This window comes from Megalops cyprinoides, chromosome 9, assembly GCF_013368585.1.
Source record: "Megalops cyprinoides isolate fMegCyp1 chromosome 9, fMegCyp1.pri, whole genome shotgun sequence".
Lineage (NCBI taxonomy): Eukaryota > Metazoa > Chordata > Actinopteri > Elopiformes > Megalopidae > Megalops > Megalops cyprinoides.
The window spans coordinates 31,058,513-31,081,572 of record NC_050591.1 but is presented as its reverse complement, the minus strand read 5'-3'; the positions used below and the strand labels follow the sequence as shown (position 1 = coordinate 31,081,572).

The following is a 23,060-nucleotide window of genomic DNA, read 5'->3' as shown; positions in this document are numbered from 1 at the left end:
ACTCATGAATGATTTATTATGTTGACTTAATAGTATGTCTACTGTGTTTTCTCTCAGTGACGGTAATGACGTTTATCTGAATTGTGATCTGTTACTAAATTTGTGTCCGTCGGCCGAACCTCGTTTAATATAATAAATGCAACCCTTGTTTGTCTTTGCTTTTAATTGCTTTAAAATTTCATAGCATTGAAACTATACAGCGTGTGTGGTAGCGGTGTTCAGAAACAAGAGTTTTTTTTTTTTTTTTAAGGAAAGCCTTATAAGTAGATAGCTTGACACACGAGGCGTAATCAGGGCCCTAAATTCATTCATTCAGGACCCTAAATGTGATAAGATGTTTTTCAGGGTCATCTCTAGAGAAATCATCCTCACGTTTTCACAGTGTTAAAATCATGTTATCACCCTCTACATCTGTAGATGATTGAATCACCACTGGCTGATGTGTGCATTTCATGCATGTATATTTGATTGATCAAACTGTCCTGTGGTCACCTTCTTCGTTGTTGATGCTGAACCTCCAGCCAAGGCTGCAGATATTTCTGTGGTGGTTGAAATCAGACCGTTGTGAGAAGGGACAGTTTCAAACATCTGGCATATCTCAAAGTCTTAACCCACGGATAAATATGTAGTTATCTTAGAAAGGCAGATGCAAGAATCATTTGGGAGTTTTGATTCATTTGCCTCTCAGAAATTAAATTAAAGGCCCTCTGTTCCCAAGGTATTCTAAATGAAATCAACAGATTTGATGTGGCAATATAATGTGTGTTCTTGTTTTGACCTTGCAAAATTTACTGCTGCTTTTCACATTTCTCATTCGTGATTAGAGACTACTAGAATGAAAGTCACAATTTCTCTACTTGGCCGAAAGTGGACATGACTAGAGAGTTGATGCATTAATGATAACCTTATCATGGCCCTGTATCACTAAACTGATGTCACTGACTGGATTATCTACTGTAAAGCCAAGGGCTGCATTTAATTTCTGTTGCACAGCTGTTTCCTGTGATACAGAATCTCTTTGCCTGCTGTTTAGGGATTGTCCTGTGTAATCCAATGAATCTCCATTGTATTCCCCTCCTATGTGCTTATTGGAATGGCTGAATGCTGTAAACATCTGGCTTGTCCGCATCCTTGGGAGAGGATGGCGAAAAGCTGCCTCTTCTGGCAATATTGAAATCTCAAATATGTGTTTTTTTTCCACAATATGTAGTTCAGCGTAAGTCATTGTATGGACCCTCTTAATTACCTCTTATTAACCCCCAATTTACCCTCATTCTTCATTTTTTTCTTGTGCTGCTGCTTTTGAGATTCTGAAGATTAAACATGTATCAATGATAATTCAGGATAATATCCGGTCTCTTTATACAAGAGTCCTGACCAGCCGACACATGTCTCTGTGACAGACTCCATATCGTGCAGCTCTGCAATGCTGAATGACTGCTCGTGACCAGCACTGTTGCCCAATAGCTGCTGCTGTGTGCTCTGTGTATAGAGTAACCCTCCTTTGGCAGTGATGCTCATCACAGTGGTGATCTGCTGACTTTATGTGCATTTAACTTGACTAAACAAAAATGAGGCAATTTATTTAAGAGCATAACAGTGGTGCCCCGCTAGCATATGAAAGCATCTTTTTCAGTTGTGAAGTGAAATGATTGGCTATCTTGACCAGAGATGGACACCCCCAGAATACGTTGAGCTGTTAAAAGGTTTTAGGTGTATCTGCTCAGCCTGTTATTTATTAGTCGCCTGACTGAAAACCAAACCCCAGTTATGCAGAACCTGCCACCAAAGAATGTGCTGTATATGATATAAAAACACAAACCAGTGATAACTGGAACTGATCCAGATATTAATGTTCTCATTGTTCAGCATTAGTTCACACAGGAGAAAACTGTAAGATGAGCCCAAAATCATATTGCCACGAGGTTACAAGAATCAGCTGACTCTTCCTTCAGGGAACCATTTTATTCCACATACCACATTGTCTGACCACTGCAACTCTGTTACTCCAATCTGCCATCTACAGACAACTGACATCATGACAGCCATATGATCAACTGATTGCAGCCACCATTTAGCAAACAAAGGGTATTGCCTCCTATTATCTCCTTTCTCTTTTAACAGCCCCCCACACCACACCACACCAACTGGTCCCATGCTGGGGTTGCACTGTCATTCAAAATTGTGATCTGTGTACCACAGGACAGCAAATTTAATGCGAATGCATTGTTTTCTTTTTTTTCTTTCCCTCATTTCATATGTTGTATGATTTGGTACTCACAGAGGATGATGTCATCTTAACTGCTGCCAGCATGTCCTCTGTCCCAAAATGGAATTACAAGATTTACCCAAGATTTACAAGATCATTTCTGAGTTGGTGGCTGCAACAGCATCCATGCTTACAGTTATACAACAAGATGCACATCCCAGATCCCGGCTGGTTTTTGGCCTGTAGTTCATTTAGTGCAATAATTAGATAAAGGATTTTTAGTATGGTAAACAGTGAGGTGGACGTGACTACCACTTAACCACATAGCATTAATGATATAAGAGGATGTCATGGCTGTAACCCCAGGCCCATGATGGTGGATTTGCTTGATCCCCTGCTTTCAGTCACCACAGATGGATAATCTACCATGAAATCTCCCCTTCCGTCCATGGTGCCTAGGGGTTTCATCCATATGCCCACATGTTTCTCTGACACAAATCATGTCTGCTGTGGCTATGTTGCATTGACCACCATTCCACTGCCTGTTTAGGAATGTCATCATACACCATTTCATTTAAAAAGTTTTCATACTTTAACAAGCACGTCTTTATTTTTTTCAGCTGCTACCAGCAATAGATGGCAATTTTTTCCTTTATAAATCTTCCCCGTGGTTCTGTCTTTCAGTGAAAATAGAATTATCGGGTTTAACATACATCTGCAATTATGGTGTACACAGAACAGTTAAATTATGTGCACTGTATGGAAAACTTGACATAAATTCCTCTAATAGAGCTGCAGTAAGCAAATGCAAGACATTAAGGCTTACATGCAGTACTTTTGTTCATCTACAACAGTAGTGCATTAGTTCTACATATAATATGTGGGATATCAATCAAAACATGTTCTCTCTCAGTCTTCTGATGTTTTGGCTCTTAACTGATGCTTCTGCCATCACCTTGCAAGACTGTATGCACTGATTAATTAAAACTAAGATAGCTCTCCTGTACTGTTTCAATATTTGCCTCAGATATACATTGTCTCTTCTTTGTGTAGGTGACTATGCTGACCAGCTGCTATTTTTATCATTGTCTATGGAGAAAGGAATTGACTGCACCTTTTTAGCCTTTTAACAATCTACCATAGAATGGAGATGGTGAGGAAGACAAGCACTGCAACCTACATATGTGCATGGAATCCACGTTGTTGCAAAGATTTCCGTATTTAATTTCTCTCCTCTTCCTCTCTTGTTGTCTCTCACAGCTTGTTGGGGTGCCCATGGGAAATATGCACAGAAGCTTCTGAATGATTTATTTGCTAACTACACCAGTGCACTGCGACCTGTGGAGGACACAGATGAGATTTTAAATGTCACACTCCAGATCACTCTCTCACAGATCATCGACATGGTGAGGTCACTCCAGCACTGCCCCCACACTATTCAGGGGTGTCAGCAGCTGGTCTCCACGGCACTGCAAGGCTTGGGTTAACCCCAGGTCTAGAGAAAAAACTCCCCCACGTTCCCCATGCTCTGTACCTTAACATTCTTATCAGCAGAGGGAGCTATGCAGGAGCACCACATGTCAAAAACAAATCATAAGCTTTGATTCTGTGTGACAAATTTGATCATTTCGGTTTTGAGAACCAGCAAATCGTGACATTACTTTTAATTTGAGTGTACACAGTAACTCAGAAAAGCATTACATCTTGGCTGCTTCAGTCTAGACTCCCCTCTCCTCTTGCACCAACCTAAACAATGCCACCAGTTCCACATCGTTTGTGCATTTTGCAGCTGCTGTGAGAGCACCATAAGTTTTGGCTTGCTTTATGCAGTTTCCTGCATCACGGCACATGTGCATGAATGTACCTTTGTTTTATAGGGTGACAATTGTGTTATGTACAATTTGTACATATACTTTTTTATGTATACTATTGTTCATCTACCCGTATTATATGCACAAATACGAACCTTGTTATTTGGTGAGGATCTCTTGTTGTGTAACCTTTCCATTCTTTTTTAGGATGAGCGGAACCAGATCCTTACAGCTTACCTGTGGATTCGGCAGGTGTGGATAGATTCACATCTCACCTGGAACAAGGATGATTATGATGGACTTGATACCATCCGCATACCTAGTCGTTATGTATGGAGACCTGACATAGTCCTATATAACAAGTAGGTCGGACTGGTATCAAGGCCTGGGGTTCCAGCTCTGTGCATTAGACCTTGGACCTCCACACCCCTCTCCTCCACCTCCTCACTCTGCCTGTCTCTCCCTGATCCAGTGAAGACACAAGCTGAACTCTCCCAGGAGCTGCTTATTCAGGGAGAGTCCAGGAAACGGGTTGATTCTCCTTTTAATGACAGTGTACTCACACTAGTAGGGGAACCAAGCCCGGCCCCAGGATGAAGTGACTGAGGGGGCAGTTAAAAATGGCGAGGGGGCAAATCTGTTTATATAGTAAAACAGTAGGTTATCATCACCACCACCAGGTTTTTTCATCCTGCAGGTGGCAATATAGTGGCGTTTTGACTTGATGCGAACAATTCCCTACCTTCCCTTTTCCATGTGTTTGTGCGTCATGGCCATAATATGAAATAGGAATGTTTGGGGCAGATTGCCAGGTCACCACATAAAATTGGCCTGGTGGTAGGTTTAATGAAATTCATTGATTTAACCATGCAATAGCCTCTGAAAGGCTAAATAACAACAACACAAAACTACTGTTTCAAAATCAAATAATACATTTATTTCACTGCAGTGGTGAAGCCAGTATTAAACCTGAGTGTCCTCACAAAAGTTAGGGAATCGGAGCACTCGGAACGTAGGTCTACTAGATGCAAAATAATAGAATTTATGAACGATTCTAACCACTGAGAGATAACTGCTAAAATCAACAAAATAATAGCCAACAGCGTCAGGGTCATTAAGTAAAAAAAAAAAAAAGATGATCAGATCGTTTTGCCTGTCTTTCTGCTCATGCCATGCAGCTCTCTCACTCTCTCTCTCCCACTCTCTCGTTGACTGAAACTTTACTTCCCTGTGTCGTTTCCAACGAGTATTCCAACGTTTCCAATATTTTTGTTATTTTTGCTATTTTTCTATAGGGTACATAAAACTTAAACTGGGGGGGGGGGGGGGGGGGGGGGCAGAAAATACAACTGAGGGGGCATCTTGCACCCTTGTGGCGTCAGGTGCGAGGGGAACTAGACTGATACTGTGAGAGGAACAATACGGTAATTGTTAATTCAATTTATAAGTATATATAACTGAAAGTCGTGAATATTGACTGAGTCAGCATCAATGTGCAAGAGGTGCGGAGCGATTGTAATAAAGGCAACGACAAGTGAAGGTTTATGATTTCTCTGTACTGAAGGCAAAGAAATAAATCCATGTTGCTTGTAAGGCTCTCATCCCATAGAATGGTTCATTATGGATAAAGAAATAGGCCTTTTATTTCAGGGTCTCCAACTGCAAACAAAACTTATTATTACATAGCAATTTATCAAATACTTTTAGCATATAATAATAATAATAATAATAATAATAATAAAAAAGTTGTATTGTGCCACAGAGGGAGGTTGCCAACTTTACCAATAAATTATTCAGAACATTTTTACAGAGGCAATGTCATTAAATGCAGAAACATCATGACCTGTATGGGAAGCATCTACAGACGGTTCTTTGAAAAGAGTCTACCTCTCTGTACATGCTTTCCTTGTGCCTTTGCTTTTCTCCTGTCTGTCCCATTCCAGCAGAATTCTTCACTGGCTTGATGTAAGTATAAATCTATAAATCAGTGCCTTTCAAATGTAAACATGTACGTATGATGAAGGGAGAAATATTTTAAGAAATATTTTAAGCTATACTGAAAAGTCAATTTATGCATTTACCACTACATGCTATCTATGTATAATGACTCAAAATATATTTTGTGATTACATAATTTGAGTGTCTACAATGCATATGCTTAAAATATTTATAATGATAATGAAATCATTATCCCATTAAACAGGGGCAATGTTAGATGGCTGTGTTAAAACAAGCTGATAGGGCATTTGGCCAGTGAACAGAGGAAACCCCCTGTTTTCCCCTCTGATAAGGGCTGAAGTTTAATGTCTCAGGAAAGACTGTGTCTCCTACACCACAGTGTCCCCATCACAGTGTTGGGGCATTGGTCTTCTGTTTGGTCTAGAGGGAAGACTGCCCCTTACTGACATTGTTTAAGCAGAGCTAGAACATTCATACCCGATACCTTTTTTTTGGTGGTAGTAATTAACTTGCATCTTTGACTGCCTAATTTTTCAGGTGACTGGCTTGTACTCAGATATTGAATATCTAAGAAGTCCACTGTTTTTATTCTTTTATCATGCTGCTGTGTGACCTCTCTGTGTTTCAGCGCAGATGACAAGTTCACCGGCTCCATGGAAACTAACGTGGTGATTCAGTACGACGGGCAGATCATGTGGGATTCCCCGGCCATCACCAAGAGCTCCTGCAAGGTGGACGTGTCCTTCTTCCCCTTCGATGCGCAGCAGTGCCGGCTCACCTTCGGCTCCTGGACCTACAATGGCAACCAGCTGGACATCCACAATGCGCTGGACAGCGCCGACCTGGCCGACTTCGTGGAGAACGTGGAGTGGGAGGTCCTGGGCATGCCCGCCAAGAGGAACATCGTCCTTTACGGCTGCTGCGCTGACCCCTACCCTGACGTCACATACACCCTCAAGCTCCAGAGGAGGGCATCCTTCTACGTCTTCAACATGCTCATCCCCTGCGTAATGATCTCCTTCCTGGCCCCGCTGGGCTTCTACCTGCCCGCAGACTCCGGGGAGAAGGTGTCCCTGGGCGTGACCGTCCTGCTGGCCCTCACCGTCTTCCAGCTGCTGGTGGCAGAAAGCATGCCGCCCTCCGAGAATGTGCCGCTCATCGGTGAGCATTCAGCAGGACTCCCTATCCCTCAAAACAACACAGCAGAGTAAAAACGCTAAGGCCAGAACCACCCCCAAAATGATAACAGCCCAGGAAAATTAGGCTAAAATGTGGTTGTTTTTCCCATTTTTTATCATGATCACAACAAATTGGTAAACTAAAATGTCCTAACTCTCTGTGGATAGTCATGGAATATTGTAATTTACTGGAGGTGTGACCCACATGCACCATTTGCGTACCAGTACATTTTTTTGTTTATTTTTTGGGGTTGCTAAAAAGATTTTGACATTTTAGATTTTTGTATTTCTGCCATTTCCATTAAAGATATTGCATTAATTAATAGATTTGAATCTGCACTGCTTTTTGAAAGTTTACTAAATCACTTCCAACATAGTAAGTAAATATAACAACTGTTAATTGTCTTTTCCAATGGCTCTGTGTGCTGTATTTCTCACAGGAAAGTACTACATTGCCACCATGACCATGATAACTGCCTCAACTGCATTGACTATCTTCATCATGAACATCCACCACTGTGGGCCGGGAGCCAAACCAGTCCCCAAGTGGGCGAAGAAGCTGATCTTGCAGTACATGGCTAGGATCTGCTTTGTGTATGAAGTGGGGGAAAACTGCCTGTCTGCACAGCCTGAGAAACCAGAACCGCCTCCACAGAAGGGCACCAACTGGACCATGAACGGCCAAGCCAGGACAGAGGACTTTGTGCAAAAAGGCCAGAGGTGTCAGGACTGCATGTCCCCGAGAATTTACGAAGACAAAGAGGAATCGGAGCAGTTGGTGAGTCCCAGCGGCTCCATGGGCAAGAACCCCACTAACCACTACAGCACCTGGAAGAACGGGATGTTTATGAGCTTGGATCAAGGAGAGTCGATGGATTCGGCCAGGGGAGCTGGACTAGGAGGAAGAGGAGGAGGTGAGGGAGGGGTCAGAGGTACAGGGATGGTCTGCAAGACCCAGTGCACGTGCAATCACGAGCAGCTCCTGAGGAATGTCGAGTACGTCGCCAACTGCTACCGCGATCAGAGGGCCACCCAGAGAAGGACTGGGGAGTGGAAGAAGGTGGCCAAGGTCATGGACCGCTTCTTCATGTGGATCTTCTTCATCATGGTGTTTTTTATGAGCCTGCTCATCATGAGCAAAGCCATATGAAGCAGAGGCCAACCCGGGAGAAAGCACATTCAGATGCTTATTCGATCTCTTTTCCTTGAAGTAGCCAAAGTGACTGTAAGCCACCATTGGATTTTTATACTTTTGAAATGTTAACCTGATAAATTCAGTGACTGTGTGACCTACAGCAGTGTCTCTTAACCTGGGGTCCTGAATTACTATAGATGTGTTTTTTTTGTTCTGTCTGATGACTAATTGAACACTGAGTTACAGTAGATTCTTGAGATCTCTTGAGAATTATTACACTATAGGCTTTAAATTCCTTTGTGAAATAAATGTGATTATGCTAGTGTGAGTTTGCCATAACAAACCAATACGTAAACCAATAAGTAAAAGTATTCCTTCATCTTATTTAGTATGTACGATTTATCACATGTTCAGTATCATTTCATGTTCAGATTTTGACTACGTACTATATCTATGTCAGTAAAATGTATTAAATGTTATAGATTTCCCCCAATACCTTTTCACTTACTATTTGTTTTTTACACGCATTGCACGCACATTTAATATTCACATGTGCTCCTATTCTGTTAATTATTGTTTTTTTGTACTATTTTGTGTTTTGTGAATAAGCACAATTGTTTTGATGACCCAACTGTGTTCAAAAACCCCATGTCCCATTAACTTCGACCGCTCCCTGCTGTAAGTGAGGAGTGTTACATGCTTTCTCTACTGGTGTATTCTGTTGTGCCAACTGCCACTCCTGGGTGAACTCCACCTGCTCCTCCACAGAGAAACAGTTAATTGGCTCTGTAATGCTTCACACATTCAGTGTGGTCCCTTGACAAATTAATCCATTTTGTGTTTTGCTGGTTTTCACTTATGGAGTGGAGCAGTCTAGTATACTAACAACCAACTGGAACTGGAAGCAAACTGTAATCTGCAGAAAACAGTAAGCATCCGCAGAACTCTGTCGTGTGATGTCATAGACAAGAGCGTGTCTGCGGCCTTTTTAGAGTCTACTCAAAGCACTGGAGACTGCGCGATAACAGCTGAGGACATAAAAACAGCCTCATAAAAAGGTTGAGGATTCTCAGCAGTTGCACAGCATATGAAGGGCTACTGACCTTCAGGTTGAGAACTGCCAGGTTACCTGTTAGCTTTTAGCTGTTATCAGAACTAGCACTGATGACAATATGTGCTCATGTTTATCAAAAAAAAAGAAAAACTGGGACTATTATTGAAAAATGTTTGCAGTAATTTGTGTATGTTCACAAATGACACATTTTATTTTAAATCATTTTGAAAATACCCCAGTTCTGAAAGAAAAAACATTCGGTGTGAATACACCAATGCACCAGCTCTTTTGCAGTCCTTGATAGCACTTCTCACTTGGCAGACATTCTCATCCAGAGCAACTTACAATGGAAAGGCAGAAAAGTGCAACTTGATTGGATGCGTGTTAAACACCTGCTCTCTGACTCTAGACACAAATGTACAGACTCATGAATAAACAATACATTCACTGTCAAATACATCGGGAGATTAATTTGTTAAGGGAAACCTTTATTGACGTGGACAAGTTTTTGCAAAGCAACCTTTAGCTCTTTATTTCTGAAGCTGTAAATTATGGGGTTCACAAGAGGAGTCAAAAAACAGTTGAGAATGGAGATCAAAGTGAGAACATTTGGAGGAACATGCTTTGCTGTGGCGCTGATATAGACACACATATGTGCAAAGTAAAAAAGGAAGACAACAATAAGATGAGAGGAGCAGGTGGAAAAGGCCTTCTTGCGCCCATCTAAAGAAGTGATCCTGGAAATTGATCTAATTATTTTACAGTATGACCAAATAACAATAGCAAAAGGACCGCAAAGAGCTAAAGTAGCAGAACCTAGAGCTAAGAACATAAAAAATGCTGGATCCAAACAGGAAAGTGTAACAACAGGAGGGAAATCACAAAACCAGAAAAAAATCTGGTTGTTACAAAAAGGTAGTTTTGAAGCAGGAATTACACTTGGTAACGGGAAAAGCAATCCCAATGCCAAAGCAGAAATTGCTAGTAGTGCACATGTTCTGGTAGTGACAATGTTATTGTAACGCAAAGGATTACAGATAGCCACATAGCGGTCATAGGCCATAGCACCGAGCAGACAACTCTCACTAGATTGAAAAGCCAAATACACATAGAGCTGCAAGAAACAGCCTGAGAAAGAAATGGCGATGTCGTTCAACAGGCACACCGATATCATCTTGGGGAGAACGGTGGTGGTGATCACTATGTCGATGAAAGACAGATTGCTGAGGAAGATGTACATGGGTGTGTGCAGTCTGGAGTCCAGCATCACTACAGAGAAAATCATGATGTTTCCAATGAGGACGAAGAGGTAGACCACCAGAAGGAGAACGGCAAGCTCTGTGTAGAAGTCTTTGAGTCCCAGCTCTCCACCAACAATGAGGAACTCTCGGAAAAGGCTTACATTGTTGCTGGAGCCCAAGTCTTGAGAAGCATCTAGGAGTGTATAAAAGCACTACAGTTGAGAAGAAATACATGGAAATTTTCATAAAGTCATTCATATCAGTTAAAATATAAAATATATATTTTAATAAAAAGCATCTTATTGAAATCTTCTTTCATATGTTAATATAAAAATCAAGCATTTCTTGATTGGCAATGAGAAAAAAATGTAAAACAAGTTTCTTGTTAATGCCATACGTACAAAATACTATATCACTCCAAATTGACGCTGCATTTAAAACCTCATGCTTTTCTCAGCAGGGCTTCTTTCTATTGCAAAAAACACAGTTGAAGTGTATTCGTCATATCCTCCCTGTACAGTCATTAAATCATTTCTACCATGAAATTATTTAGTATATATACTTGCAGTGCATTAAAATATTGTAGGGTGCATGTAGTATTTTTAATGACAGGAAGCTGTAAATTAAATGAGTAGAATATTCCTCCTTAAATATGATTTAAGATTGGCCCTTTCACTATTTATAAAACCAAACGACATGGCATTTTGGTTTTACAAAAGATTCTCCTGCTATTAATTTTCAATGCAAGCACTGAGGTATTTAAAATGTATATCTCCAAATACATTGTTACCCACAAAATGATACTTCTATGTCTCTCCTCGCCTTAACATATTTTCATCCATTGCAGCACACGTTCCTGTCACACCCCTTCTTCTCTGCTGTACAGTGTATGCTGTGTCATTCCCACTTTCTTCAACAAAGAGATAAAAGCTGTCTGGAAGTATCTGCAAAATGATTTATGTATATAATTTGTGTGTATTCACAATCGCATATGAAAGCACCCCAATTCTGAGAAAAAAAAAACCGTTTCGACTGATTCTGGTTGTCATGTAAAATCGTAAAGTCATATTCTAACATGAAATTATTTAACGTTCATACTTGCAGGGAAGTACACATTTCTGACCAGGGATATGATTTTCAATTAATCATTGTTAGATTTTATATAGGAGTTTGCTGACATAAATCCAAATATCACTTGAATCAACACGTGAGCTGTATTGATTAAGCTACATGAACCCACCAAGAAAAGTAATACCTAGCCTGACATACTTAACAGTAACTTTCCTAACACGATCGGCACAAATGGTGCTGCTGGATTCGCTAAACAGCCAGTGAACAAACTAGTTAACAAGCTGGTTTTGAGATATCATTGTTTATTTTACATTAACATTACACAGCAGAGTTCACTCGCAGTTGGTTTACTGGTTTACTACACGTCCTACGTATGCAATTTCTGGAAAGAGATGGTAAACATTTTCGACTTCGGTAACAAATAAGCTCTCAGTAACGTGGAATGGATCGCTTAGGCCCACAATTATGCTTGTCAAGGCTGATGATGTCAATGATATTAAAACGATGTACGAAAATCTCAATTTACATGTGATATCGGTGAATATTGCAACAGCTGTAAACCACACAGACTAATTGGAACAACGGATCCCAACTAACCGTTTTATAAAGTAATTTTTCTCACAGTGCTGCCGAGCACTAATGCACAGAGCGAATAAAGCAAGCAACAATTCCCCTGACATATTTTTCCGTAAAAAAATAAATTATATTCTAGCCAGTAACAATTAATTTTCTACGCTTCCGGAATTCTAAATAGGCCTAATGAAGTGTTGTCTCATTTCCAATGAAATCTAAAATAATTTGAGGTAAGATTAAAAAACCTTTACAACGCGTGACCTGACGTTTTATTAACGTCTCATCTCCACTTACTTTGCATCTGGCCAAAAGCTTTGTTTGGTCCCTTTGCATTCATGCTGTCTTCAGATCTGTAATCCCCTAAACCAGCGTCCGAGGAAACTGCTTGTTTTAACAGACCCTCTCAGTGAGCCCAGTTTTTATAATCTGTGTTGGAGGACTCTCCAAACATAATTAACTTTACCAAGAGTTATGGGAGCTTATTACTGTGGTCTCTTATAGCACCAATTAAAAGTATGTTCAAATAAATATTCATACCTGTATATAGAGCCTTAATTTTGGGATAGTTAATAATTTGCAAACAGCCATGTTTTTACTACCAGGAGATTTAGTAACGTAAATAGAACACCAGCAAGGACTTAATCAGTTGCTATGAGGAAAAAAAAAAAACTTGTATGTATGAGTCCAATTGAAACCATAAAAGTAACCCGACACCACATAAAGATAGGCCTACCTCTAGGTTTTAATGAATTATTTTTCTTTTATTCAAGCATTATTTCAGCAATAATAATTCCAGTGGTAATTTGGGTATTGGGACTGTTATTTAAAATGTGATTTAAAATGTTTGCAGTAATGTGTGTATATTCACATATAACACATTTTGAATAATTTTGAAAACCTTTACTGATTTAAAATTGGATAATTCACCACCACCAATCTCCTTTGATTACATTACATTAAATCACATCATTTAGTAGACGCTCTTACCCAGAGCGACTTACGAATAAGTGAATCACAGCCCTTGAGAGAACTTGTCACTATCACTCTTACCCAAAGCAATTTACAATGGAAAGCTAAAAAGCATCGACTTCATTATACACATGTTATGCTCGTTCTTTTTAAGTCTCTCTGGAGAAGAGCATCTGCTAAATGACTAAATGTAAATGTAAATACACGTAATGTCACTTGTATAAACGTGCATAGAGAAAATAACACATAGTATCGGAACATGCGACAATCTGTCACACAGTGATCTTTAAACACAAATATGTACACTTGTCATATATACAGAGAGAATAGGGTGTCTTGGGAAAAACTTTATTGATGTGGAGGAGTTTTACAAAACCTAGTAGCTCTTTATTAACAATCCGTATTTCAGAGCTGCTTAGTAGTGAAGCTAATTTAGGTTGTTACTAAATGAATGTTTATTTTTGGATTCATCATTATTAATATAGCCTTTACTATGAACGACAGACAACTCTTGGGGCGCGTTTAGTTGTGGCATCTGATCAGCCATGATCTGAGTGTCATTAGAACACCTCTGGCCCGTTCACACCTGGCATTAAACTGCGTGCCAAATGCTCCCTAATCGGATTTCTCTTTTACATTTACATTTATTTACATTTATTTATTTAGCAGACGCTTTTATCCAAAGCGACTTACAAAAGTGCATACAGTAGGTACAGCGACAGTACGGGGACAGGATGTGTACAGTTCCACAATGAGACAGTTCTCAGCTGAGAGCAAGGTCTGTTTGAGGACGCAGTACTATCAGATTTTTACAATTACAGCCTAAAGGGCAATTAGTACAATATACTTTCGAACGGCATTCCCTTCTAGGGCACTGCTGTTTTTGCCAAAATTCTCTCGCCAAAATTCAAATAATTTAATTAAAAAAAAAAAAAAAAAAAAAAAACTGCACACACATCAGAAACCGAACCCTCTGGACGGCCACAGCCAAACTGCACTTTGTGAAGTGAGTGGCTGCAGAGTAGAAGGAATTTTGGTTCAAAGGTCCTCCTTCACAAAGAGACAGATTGCAGGGAAGTATGCAATCAGGTGGAGAACCACATTTAATGAACAAATCTGATGCACAGAGCAGGCATTCCGTTACACTGCTCACAAACTGTAGAAGGTAGCTTTTTTTCCCCTTTGTTCATAATTTATATACAGCATGATCATCAAAGTTCATGTCTAGGTAACATGTTTATTGTTTGTGACATTTCACACTGCATTAGTTAGAAATGGTGAAATGGTTGGAAGTAAGAAAAGACATAGGGCAGAATCAATCTTTATTAGTATTTGGCTACCTTCACAAATTTGAAGTTAATTTAAAACTGTGAAAAATCAGCCTAATTTTTTTTAAGATGTAGCAGTTTTTAGTGAATCTGGAACAAATGTAACATTAGATATACAAAAATATGTATTAACTGCATCAGATTTTTATTTACGTGGATTGGTTGCTGGAGTGAGATCTGACAGAAAAAGTAAAACTGTCAATACTTACAAGTTTAGGACATTTATTAGTCGTCCCATATCCAGTCAGAAATGGAAACAATTTAATGGAAGCTCTGTGTAAAAAAGATGAAAGATGATTTTGAAATTGTGAAAACCATCTTTACAGTGAAATAGAATCATGACAAAGGTCATTTTTACCACTGTTTGGGTGAGACTACACTTTACTTGCTAACATGGGTCCTGAAATAACTGATTGAACAATGTAGGCCATTGCCCAGCAACAGAAGTGCATCTCATGGATGTCAGGGAGAAAGTTTATTGTTGGCAAAAAAAGACTCAAGAAAAAACAATATATTTATTGTCAAATACATCAGGAAAGTAGTTTGTTAAGGGAAACCTTTATTGACGTGGATGAGTTTTCGTAAAGCAACCTTTATCTCCTTGTTTCTTAACGTATATAAGACGGGGTTCATAAGAGGAGTCAAGAAAGAGTTGACGATGGAGATCAAAATGAGAACATTTGGATGAATATTCTTAGCTTTTGCGCTGATGTAGACACAAGAATGAGCAAAATAAAAGGCGAGAACAATAGTGAGATGTGAGGTGCAGGAAGAGAAGGCCTTCCAACGCCCCTCTGAAGATGAGATCTTGCAGACCGATGCAATGATTTTACTATACGTCCAAACAATGAAAGTGAAAGGAAAATACATAATCACCAAAGCGCATGCAAGAGCCAAGTCTATCAGATATGTTGTGTCAAAACAAGACAGTGTGACTACTGGAGGGTAATCACAGAACCAATACATTATTTCGTTATTACAGAAAGGCAGTTGTGTCGCAAGAATGACACTTAAGGCTGGTAAAATAAACGCCAGTACCCAGGCGATTGTTGCCAGCAGAGCACAGACTCCATTAGTGATAATGCTGTTGTACCGCAGAGGATTGCAAACAGCAACATAACGGTCATAAGCCATAACGCTTAGGAGAAAACCCTCGGCACTTTGGAAGGATAAATAGATGTACATCTGTAAAAAACATCCTGAGAAAGAAATGGTGATGTTGTTCCACAAGCACACCGATATCATTTTGGGGAGAACGGTGGTGGTGATCACTATGTCGATGAAAGCCAGATTGCTGAGGAAAATATACATGGGTATGTGTAGTCTGGAGTCCAGTATCACCACAGTTAAAATCACCAGGTTTCCTCCAAGGACTATGAGATAGAGCACCAAAAGAATGACTGCAAGCTCTGTGTAGAACTTTTGGATGCCTAGTTTTCCCCCAACAATGAGAAAATCTGTGAAGAGCGTTACATTGAAGTCCAGCTGGGAGACATCTGCAAAGGCAAATAAAACACATTTTGTTTCATTGTTAACATCCATGGTAGAGTGGTCACTTAATGACCTATGGATCAGGATGAAATAAACCACTTAAAAGTCAAAATTATTTCAAGGTGTACACAGAATGGAAATTTGAATTGAACTGCTCAGAACAGCATTAAATCTCAGCATACAGACTTACGTCTTAGTGTGTTAAATGTCTCATTGGAAATTTCACTTCTGAAGTTGCCAGCGTCTTCCGATGGAAACATTCTCCTTATTTTACACTCCTACTGTACAGAGCCTGTTTTAATAGTGCTTGTTTCACTGAAGATAAATTGGGAGCTGATCAATTAGAAGACAGAACTAACCCCAGGGAGTTTATTATTCAGGACTCCCAGAGCATTAATTGGTACCCTGGTAAAATGTTGGGTGTATGCACATTTAATTAAAGGGAGCTTGGACTAATTGGGACCATACAACTGCCTGTAAGATCACCTGAGCAGAATTTCGGAAGTCAGTACCAGCTAGACTCAAGTTTCTGATCCAGTCAGTGTACGATGTCCTTCCAAGCCCATCCAACCTGCATTGCTGGGGTCTAGCCAATACCCCAGCATGCCCACTGTGCCTGGCAAGAGGTTCCTTGGAGCACATCTTGAGCTGCTGCCCGAAAGCCTTGGGAGAGGGGAGGTACAGGTGGCGTCATGACCAGGTGCTGAACGCAGTAGCTGACACCATCTGCACTGGAATTCAACAGAGCAAACATCAGCTCCCAACAAGGCACAACATCGCCTTTGTCAGGGTGGGAGAGAAACCTCAGGTGGAGCCCAGGGCCTCAACTGGGCTGCTAGCCTCAGCTCGTGACTGGCAGTTGAAGGCTGACCTAGGGAAGTAGCTGAAGATTCCGGAACACATTGCAAGGACGACACTCAGGCCAGATTTGGTCTTAACATCTCACTGTTCTAAGCAAGTGGTTATGTTGGAACTCACTGTCCCCTGGGAAGACCAGATAGAAGAGGCCCACGAGTGTAAGAAGGCCAAATATCTCGAACTGGTAGTGGAATGTAGAAGGTGTGGAAGGCCCACTGTGAGCCCATTGAAGTGGGCTGCAGGGGCTTTGCAGGGCAGTCTGTACATCGGAAACTCAGTGTCCTTGGCATTAGAGTGTTGCAGGAAAGAAGAGCCACCAAGAAAATCATGGAAGCTGCAGAAAAAGCATCAAGGTGGCTGTGCATCAAGATGGGTGATCCATGGTGTAGTGTGCTACTTGGACACAAGCCGGGGACTGATCACCCCCGGCTGGGTCGCCCGGGTGAGGGTGTCTGATGATCTAAGACCTGAAACACCCTATGACCCTGGGTTCATCACTGATGATGAGTCCAAGCTGCACCATCTGGTGTTTCAAGAAAACAAAAACAATGATTTTATTCTAAGAAAAGAGTATAGTTATTTACCTTAGTATATTGTATCCTTTCACATATAACACATAAAGAAAACTGCAAAATAAATATTAAGTTACCTGGAGACTAACTTATTGCAGTGGGAGCACACTGGTCTGAACTGCTTCTTGTCCCTTCATGTTGATCATTGTGATTGTGAAATCGCTGTGATATCATAGCCAGCTTGACAAGGTTTCATTCACACATTTTTCAAGAGTCAGCTTCCAAATTCGAAGTTGAGCGACAATGGAATGTTGGTGATTTTGCTGCACTTCTATTTGAGCAACCAAAAAATATTTTCTAACAAAAATAAAAATAATGAAAATAATTATTTTAAAACACTGCATTAAGATTTAAACTAAAAATTAAAATGTCACACCACACAGAACAAAATTTTAATGTATCATTTGTAATTTAGTAAAATGAGAATTGGTCATATACATACACTGATACATATAACTTATTACCAGCTCATATAACCAGTTTATTGTATTTTGTTTAAGATTTCAGCTGTGATGTTCTAGCTAAGAATACAGAGGCATAACTAGTTGTTTGAAATGGAGAACAAATTCAGTAAATCCAGGTGTGCACATTTGCCAATAACAGAGAGAAATGTAATAGCTGTGAATATGTCAGTTAATTTAAAAGACATTCAGTCAATTTCTGGCACAACATTTTTTCTCCATTATCTGTCTGAGCTAAACACCACCCTCACATCATTTAGTCTTTGGTTTCCTTGTGCAACATAACCAATCATTTGTGTTGTTAAACAAGCTCTTGCTAATTACTTCTGAGACAGAAACATTTCAAAGCAATTAACAGTTGGGATTAATGAGAAGTGTTTTAATAATAATACCTTAGTATCCAAAATTGTGCTGCTTGTTTTCAGCTAGGTAAACTGCACATTACCAAACCAAATTAGATGTGAACAAGAAGCATGTAACATGTAAGAAACATGTATCAAATGATATTTATAATCTGAGGATTTTGTTGTACCAAATTCACATCTAGTCTGTTTTACTCTCTTTTTGATGGTGTATTCAAGTGCACACAGAAATGTACTGCTTTTTGTTGTTTGTCGATGCTTTACTTGGTACAGTAGCCCCTTGCCTTTCCACTCAGCATTGTGAGCATTTTGCACCCTTTCAGATGCACTGGCTCTATAAACAGGCCTTTCCAGGTTGTCGTCTTCGCACCTGTCCTGCCGGATTGGTTATTGACATACCTGCTGGTACGTGCTATCATTCTCTGCACGGACAAACGGTTTCTTTTTGCCTACTGCTGCATTAGCGAGAGCTGAGGCACTCCTTCTGTGACCCTGCGTTGCTCTCCAGTAATTGAATGTGGTGTTCAGCAGAGCTGGGTGTGAGGCTCCCTGGTGGAAGCAATGTTCTGCTTTCCTTGCATTAAATATTTGTGCAGATGCTGCTCCCTTGCGGCAGCTATACCTCCCCGACTGAGATTGTGGGTCTAGCGGCATGGCAGTGTGGCGGTGTAGGCCATATGTGTGTTTATGTTCTGCCGGGGCCTCATAGAAGCCAAGCACTGTCAGGCTGCATTTCTCTAGTTACACCTTACATTTGCGTTTTGCAGTGCTGAGCCGTGTGCCTCCATCGTTTCCCTGCGACCGCAGTTGCGATCAGGGCTCTCACAATTAATTAATTTTAGACATGAGCACACGATCACTGAACGCAGTGTTAGTAATGTTAAGAGTATAGCTAGAGTATAGGAATGTTCTTGCTACCTATTGATCCTGGTGGATCTGTAAACAGGGCGATAATGTAGATAACACACAAAGCAATATTATACCAATATCTACCTGGAAATTGGTGGCTGTGTGCACCACTTATTCCCTTTCTGGCAGTGTTTCCCACAATTCCACTTTATTTCAAATAATTCAGTATTTACAGTTACTTGCCCAATCCTAGATAATGCTTTTTGTTAGTCGCTCTGTATTGGAGCATCAAACAAATGAATGAGTGGCAATGTAAGCGCGCACACACTAATATTTGTGGTAGCAGCGGTGCTCTCTGTCTACCAGGCAAAGCCACCATTTGCTACTTTTACTCTTTGTTCTGTCCATATGTCAAGCGGGATCACTCTGGAGCTCTCCCTCTAGAGCCAAGCTCCACTGTGCTTTTCCCTCCCAGCAGTTACATGGATAATGCACATCCTGATGTAAGTGTCTGGAGCTGTATTCATGAAAAAGGAATGCTTTTACCTTCTCACATGTCCTCCGAGCTGACAATGGGAACAAGGAAAATACAGCACTTTTTAAATGTACTGCACGTGTTTATGCTCACAATCTGTGTTGTTTTGCCCTAAATCATTGGTTTCCAATAGGTTGTAGAATCAGGAAAAACATAATAACTTGACCTACAGTTTCTGTAGGTACCTAGTCATTTTATAGTATTGGCATGCAGCAGAGTGAAGTCAGTTATAAATCTGCGGTGTCTACATTTAAATCTGACCAGAGGACACATAATACAGAGTAAAATTCGAAGCCAAGCAAGACAGCTTGCCATAAACACATTTGCCACTATGTGCCATGTAGTTATAGGGTCAAAAGCAAACGATTTTTGTGTTGTTGTGTCAGTATCACAAATACTCAAATGTTCATCACCTTTAGTACAGTACCACTATCAGCCAATGAGTGGCAGTGAAGAGGCAGGGAGAGGGAATTAGTCTGGTCCACACGGACCTGTCTCACACACGAAAACTGCTGGAGCACTCTTACCCGGTATAGCTCATGGAGAGAGACAAAAAACTGAATTCATAAGATTAGTTCTTTAATAATGTGATGGCTTACTCTCTGCAATGTCCAAACATAGTATATTGTCATACACAGTACACAGGGTATCACAAGTAAGGGAAAATATCATATAGTTCTAACAGTTAGTTTAGGCAGCAAAAACTCTCAGACCTCTTCAGATAACCTTTTTACAATACATGGGCTAAATCTGTAAAAACTTTAAGGTGCTAACCTTCACCTTAAATATTTATAAGCATATGACTGCTTAGCTAAAACAGACAGAGTCATGCTATTACAGTATAACAGAATAAAAAATGTAACTTTCTGCTCCCTAATTAGTTCCACTAAACATTTCATGAAATATCACACAGGTCCAGGAGGAGTTCTTGTGCTCACAGAGAAGAGAGATTTAATAACTGTCATGAAAAAGCAGGCTCACACTCTACGCAAGGAATAATTATACTTAAAAGCCATTAAATACATAATTTGTTTACATTATCAGTCTGTTGCAGACTGCAAAAGTTCAGATGTTTGCCTTCAAGGGCAAAAAGGCTGTGTTTTTTTTTTGCCCCATTAAGGGTACCTTGCCTTACAAGTAAAATGTTTTATGATTCTTATCATTATTTTTCTTTTCTTCCAGTGCATATATGTTTTTCAGAATTCCTGTTACAGGTCTCCAAGGTAAATGCACTAACTCAGCTAACCTTTACTTGTTTATCTGCTATTTAGTTCATTGTTTTCAGCTAGGAATAGTAACCTTGTCATTATTAAAATAATGTGAATAATTAAATGTGTTCTGACATGTTTCCTCTCATACCAAAGTTAGACATTCTCTTCCATTACCCTGCAATACTGAAATGCATAATTATAACAATCACACATGGAACATTGTAATTGAAAATGCACTTTTAAAATACATTATCACTGCATCTGATAAATAAAATGATGACAAAACAAAATTATTCAACTGGCCATGTCCTCATTAGCTGAACACATCTGTATTATCTGACATTTACGCATAGCTGCATTTTCTGTTTGTTCAGTTGTGATAATTGCAATGACGCTGTGAATACATGTGGTTGACATTACAACCATTTATTAACCATTATTAACCATTATTAACCACCCATTACTTGCAATGTACAGTAACTGATGATTTTCAGTTCACACAGAAAGGATGGTTGCCATATGTCAGACCACATAAGAACACAAGGGGGCATTCAAGGATTAGATGACAGGCATCATTTTCTTTTTCACAGTGCTGAGACTTGCTCCTGGAGATTGGCCAGAAACACCCTCATTGCTGGATTAAAAACTGGTAGGATGGATATTCATTCACCAGCTACGGCATGGAGATGAGTTTGCCTCTTTCCAAGGGTCTGCCCTGCCAAACTGAAAAAGTCCCTGCAGTAACAATCCTCATAGACATTTAGTTGGTTACACATGCGCGCACGTGCGCGCACACACACACACACACACACACAGACATGCGCACACAGACATGCATGCACTTGTGTGCGGCTGTAGTTCTAGAGACTGCATTCTTCTCTTAGGTATATCTCAGTCCATAAGTGCAAGTGTTCAGTATATCCTTACAGTATTTAATCATATCTTTCCCTCCCATTTGATTATGTCTCTTATTCTACAAAGTAGTTGATTAAACAAACAAATTAGGTAACATTTTAAATTAAGTTAAATTGCCTTTGCATTATAAATAAATACATGCATGAGCATGTAAATATATACTGATGTATCCCAGACATATATCAAACAAACAACATTTTATGAGCATTTCTTTTGAAAATGGATTAAGTGGCTGTCACTTTGTGTTTGAATATCTGCACAATTTTCTCTCTTAACGTTTTTGTCTGGAGTCCATAGATAATGGGATTTAAATTAGCAGGAACGACATGAAATAAAATGTAGGCCAGTTTTCTCAAGTCCGGGTAATTTGGAAAGCGATGTAAAATGATGGTCAAAAACCCTGACCACAGCATAATGAGATAGAGGACCAAATGGCTGGCACAGGTTTGCAGCGCCTTGTTGTTAAGATCCTTGCTTTTTCTGGTCCAGCAAATGACAGCGATTCTGAAATAGGTGACAGCTATGCTACTCATCGAGGACGCAAACAGCACAACGGTGAAAAACAACCCGTAGATGTTATTGATCGACACATCCTCGCAGGACAACTTGAACAAGGAGGCGTTGTCGCAGAAGGCGTTTAAAATGGTGGATCTGCATCGGGACAACCGGATGGTTAAGCCCAGTAAGATGGACACCAGAACGAGTGAAGCCCCCCAGGCGGAGGCAGAAAGTTTCACCACAGTGCTGGTGGTCATTATCGAGGTGTACCGCAAGGGGTGGCAGATGGCCACGTACCTGTCGACGGCCATTATGATCAGTATCATGTGCGAGGCTGATCCAAACGTGTGACTGCAGAATGCCTGCAGCACGCACTGACTGTAAGAGATGAGCCGCTCGGTGGAAACAACATCGGACATCAAGCGAGGCATCAGGACGGTGTTCCCGATCAGATCGTTGACAGAGAGGTTACAGAACAGGAGATACATGGGCTGGTGCAAGCCCCTGTCAGTGATGATAAGAACGAGGACTCCGATGTTGGAGACCAGGAGGGTGAGATAGACAAACAGCATCAAGAAAAACAAAGGGTACACAAACAGTTGTGAGATTTCAAAGCCCTCGATTTGCAGGATTTGGCTGCTTATTGATGTGTTATCCATCTTATGAACTTTGCAGAACTGCAAAAAAAGAAGCAAACTGAACAATGTGGCATATAAAATGAAAGGCCATCTTAAGCATTTTTTTTGGTATCTCTGCTTGTCTGTTAAGGTCTACCCCTTC

General features: G+C 40.2%; 4 protein-coding genes across 4 annotated transcripts; 1 reads left to right on the top strand and 3 right to left on the bottom strand.

The window, feature by feature from the left end:
- Positions 1-6,598: 6,598 nt before the first annotated feature.
- On the top strand, positions 6,599-8,307 carry LOC118783255 (neuronal acetylcholine receptor subunit alpha-10-like). Its single transcript, XM_036537019.1, has 3 exons — positions 6,599-7,140; positions 7,598-7,816; positions 8,072-8,307. The coding sequence occupies exons 1-3, from the start codon at positions 6,633-6,635 to the stop codon at positions 8,305-8,307; spliced, it is 963 nt and encodes a 320-aa protein (XP_036392912.1). The 5' UTR covers positions 6,599-6,632.
- A 1,514-nt stretch (positions 8,308-9,821) lies between these two features.
- LOC118783778 (olfactory receptor 6N2-like) lies at positions 9,822-12,568 on the bottom strand. Its single transcript, XM_036537736.1, has 2 exons — positions 12,526-12,568; positions 9,822-10,780 (listed from the first exon to the last, which is right to left on the bottom strand). Exons 1-2 carry the CDS (start codon positions 12,566-12,568, stop codon positions 9,822-9,824), a joined length of 1,002 nt encoding a protein of 333 aa, XP_036393629.1.
- A 2,506-nt stretch (positions 12,569-15,074) lies between these two features.
- Positions 15,075-16,070, bottom strand: LOC118783777 (olfactory receptor 6N2-like). Its single transcript, XM_036537735.1, has one exon. The coding sequence runs from the start codon at positions 16,068-16,070 to the stop codon at positions 15,075-15,077; it is 996 nt and encodes a 331-aa protein (XP_036393628.1).
- A 5,936-nt stretch (positions 16,071-22,006) lies between these two features.
- On the bottom strand, positions 22,007-22,939 carry LOC118783150 (olfactory receptor 52E4-like). Its single transcript, XM_036536864.1, has one exon. It carries the CDS (start codon positions 22,937-22,939, stop codon positions 22,007-22,009), a length of 933 nt encoding a protein of 310 aa, XP_036392757.1.
- Positions 22,940-23,060: the final 121 nt, after the last annotated feature.

Bases quoted from the DNA above. Each gene is read 5' to 3' on its own strand.
- LOC118783255 (XM_036537019.1), top strand. From the start codon at position 6,633: ATGGAAACTAACGTGGTGATTCAGTACGACGGGCAGATCATGTGGGAT. The intron at 7,141-7,597 runs GTGAGCATTCAG...TATTTCTCACAG, and splicing joins CGAGAATGTGCCGCTCATCG to GAAAGTACTACATTGCCACC. The intron at 7,817-8,071 runs GCACCAACTGGA...GAAGAGGAGGAG, and splicing joins AGAACCGCCTCCACAGAAGG to GTGAGGGAGGGGTCAGAGGT.
- LOC118783778 (XM_036537736.1), bottom strand. From the start codon at position 12,568: ATGAATGCAAAGGGACCAAACAAAGCTTTTGGCCAGATGCAAA. The intron at 10,781-12,525 runs GTAAGTGGAGAT...ATACACTCCTAG, and splicing joins AGCTTTTGGCCAGATGCAAA to ATGCTTCTCAAGACTTGGGC.
- LOC118783777 (XM_036537735.1), bottom strand. From the start codon at position 16,070: ATGGATGTTAACAATGAAACAAAATGTGTTTTATTTGCCTTTGCAGAT.
- LOC118783150 (XM_036536864.1), bottom strand. From the start codon at position 22,939: ATGGATAACACATCAATAAGCAGCCAAATCCTGCAAATCGAGGGCTTT.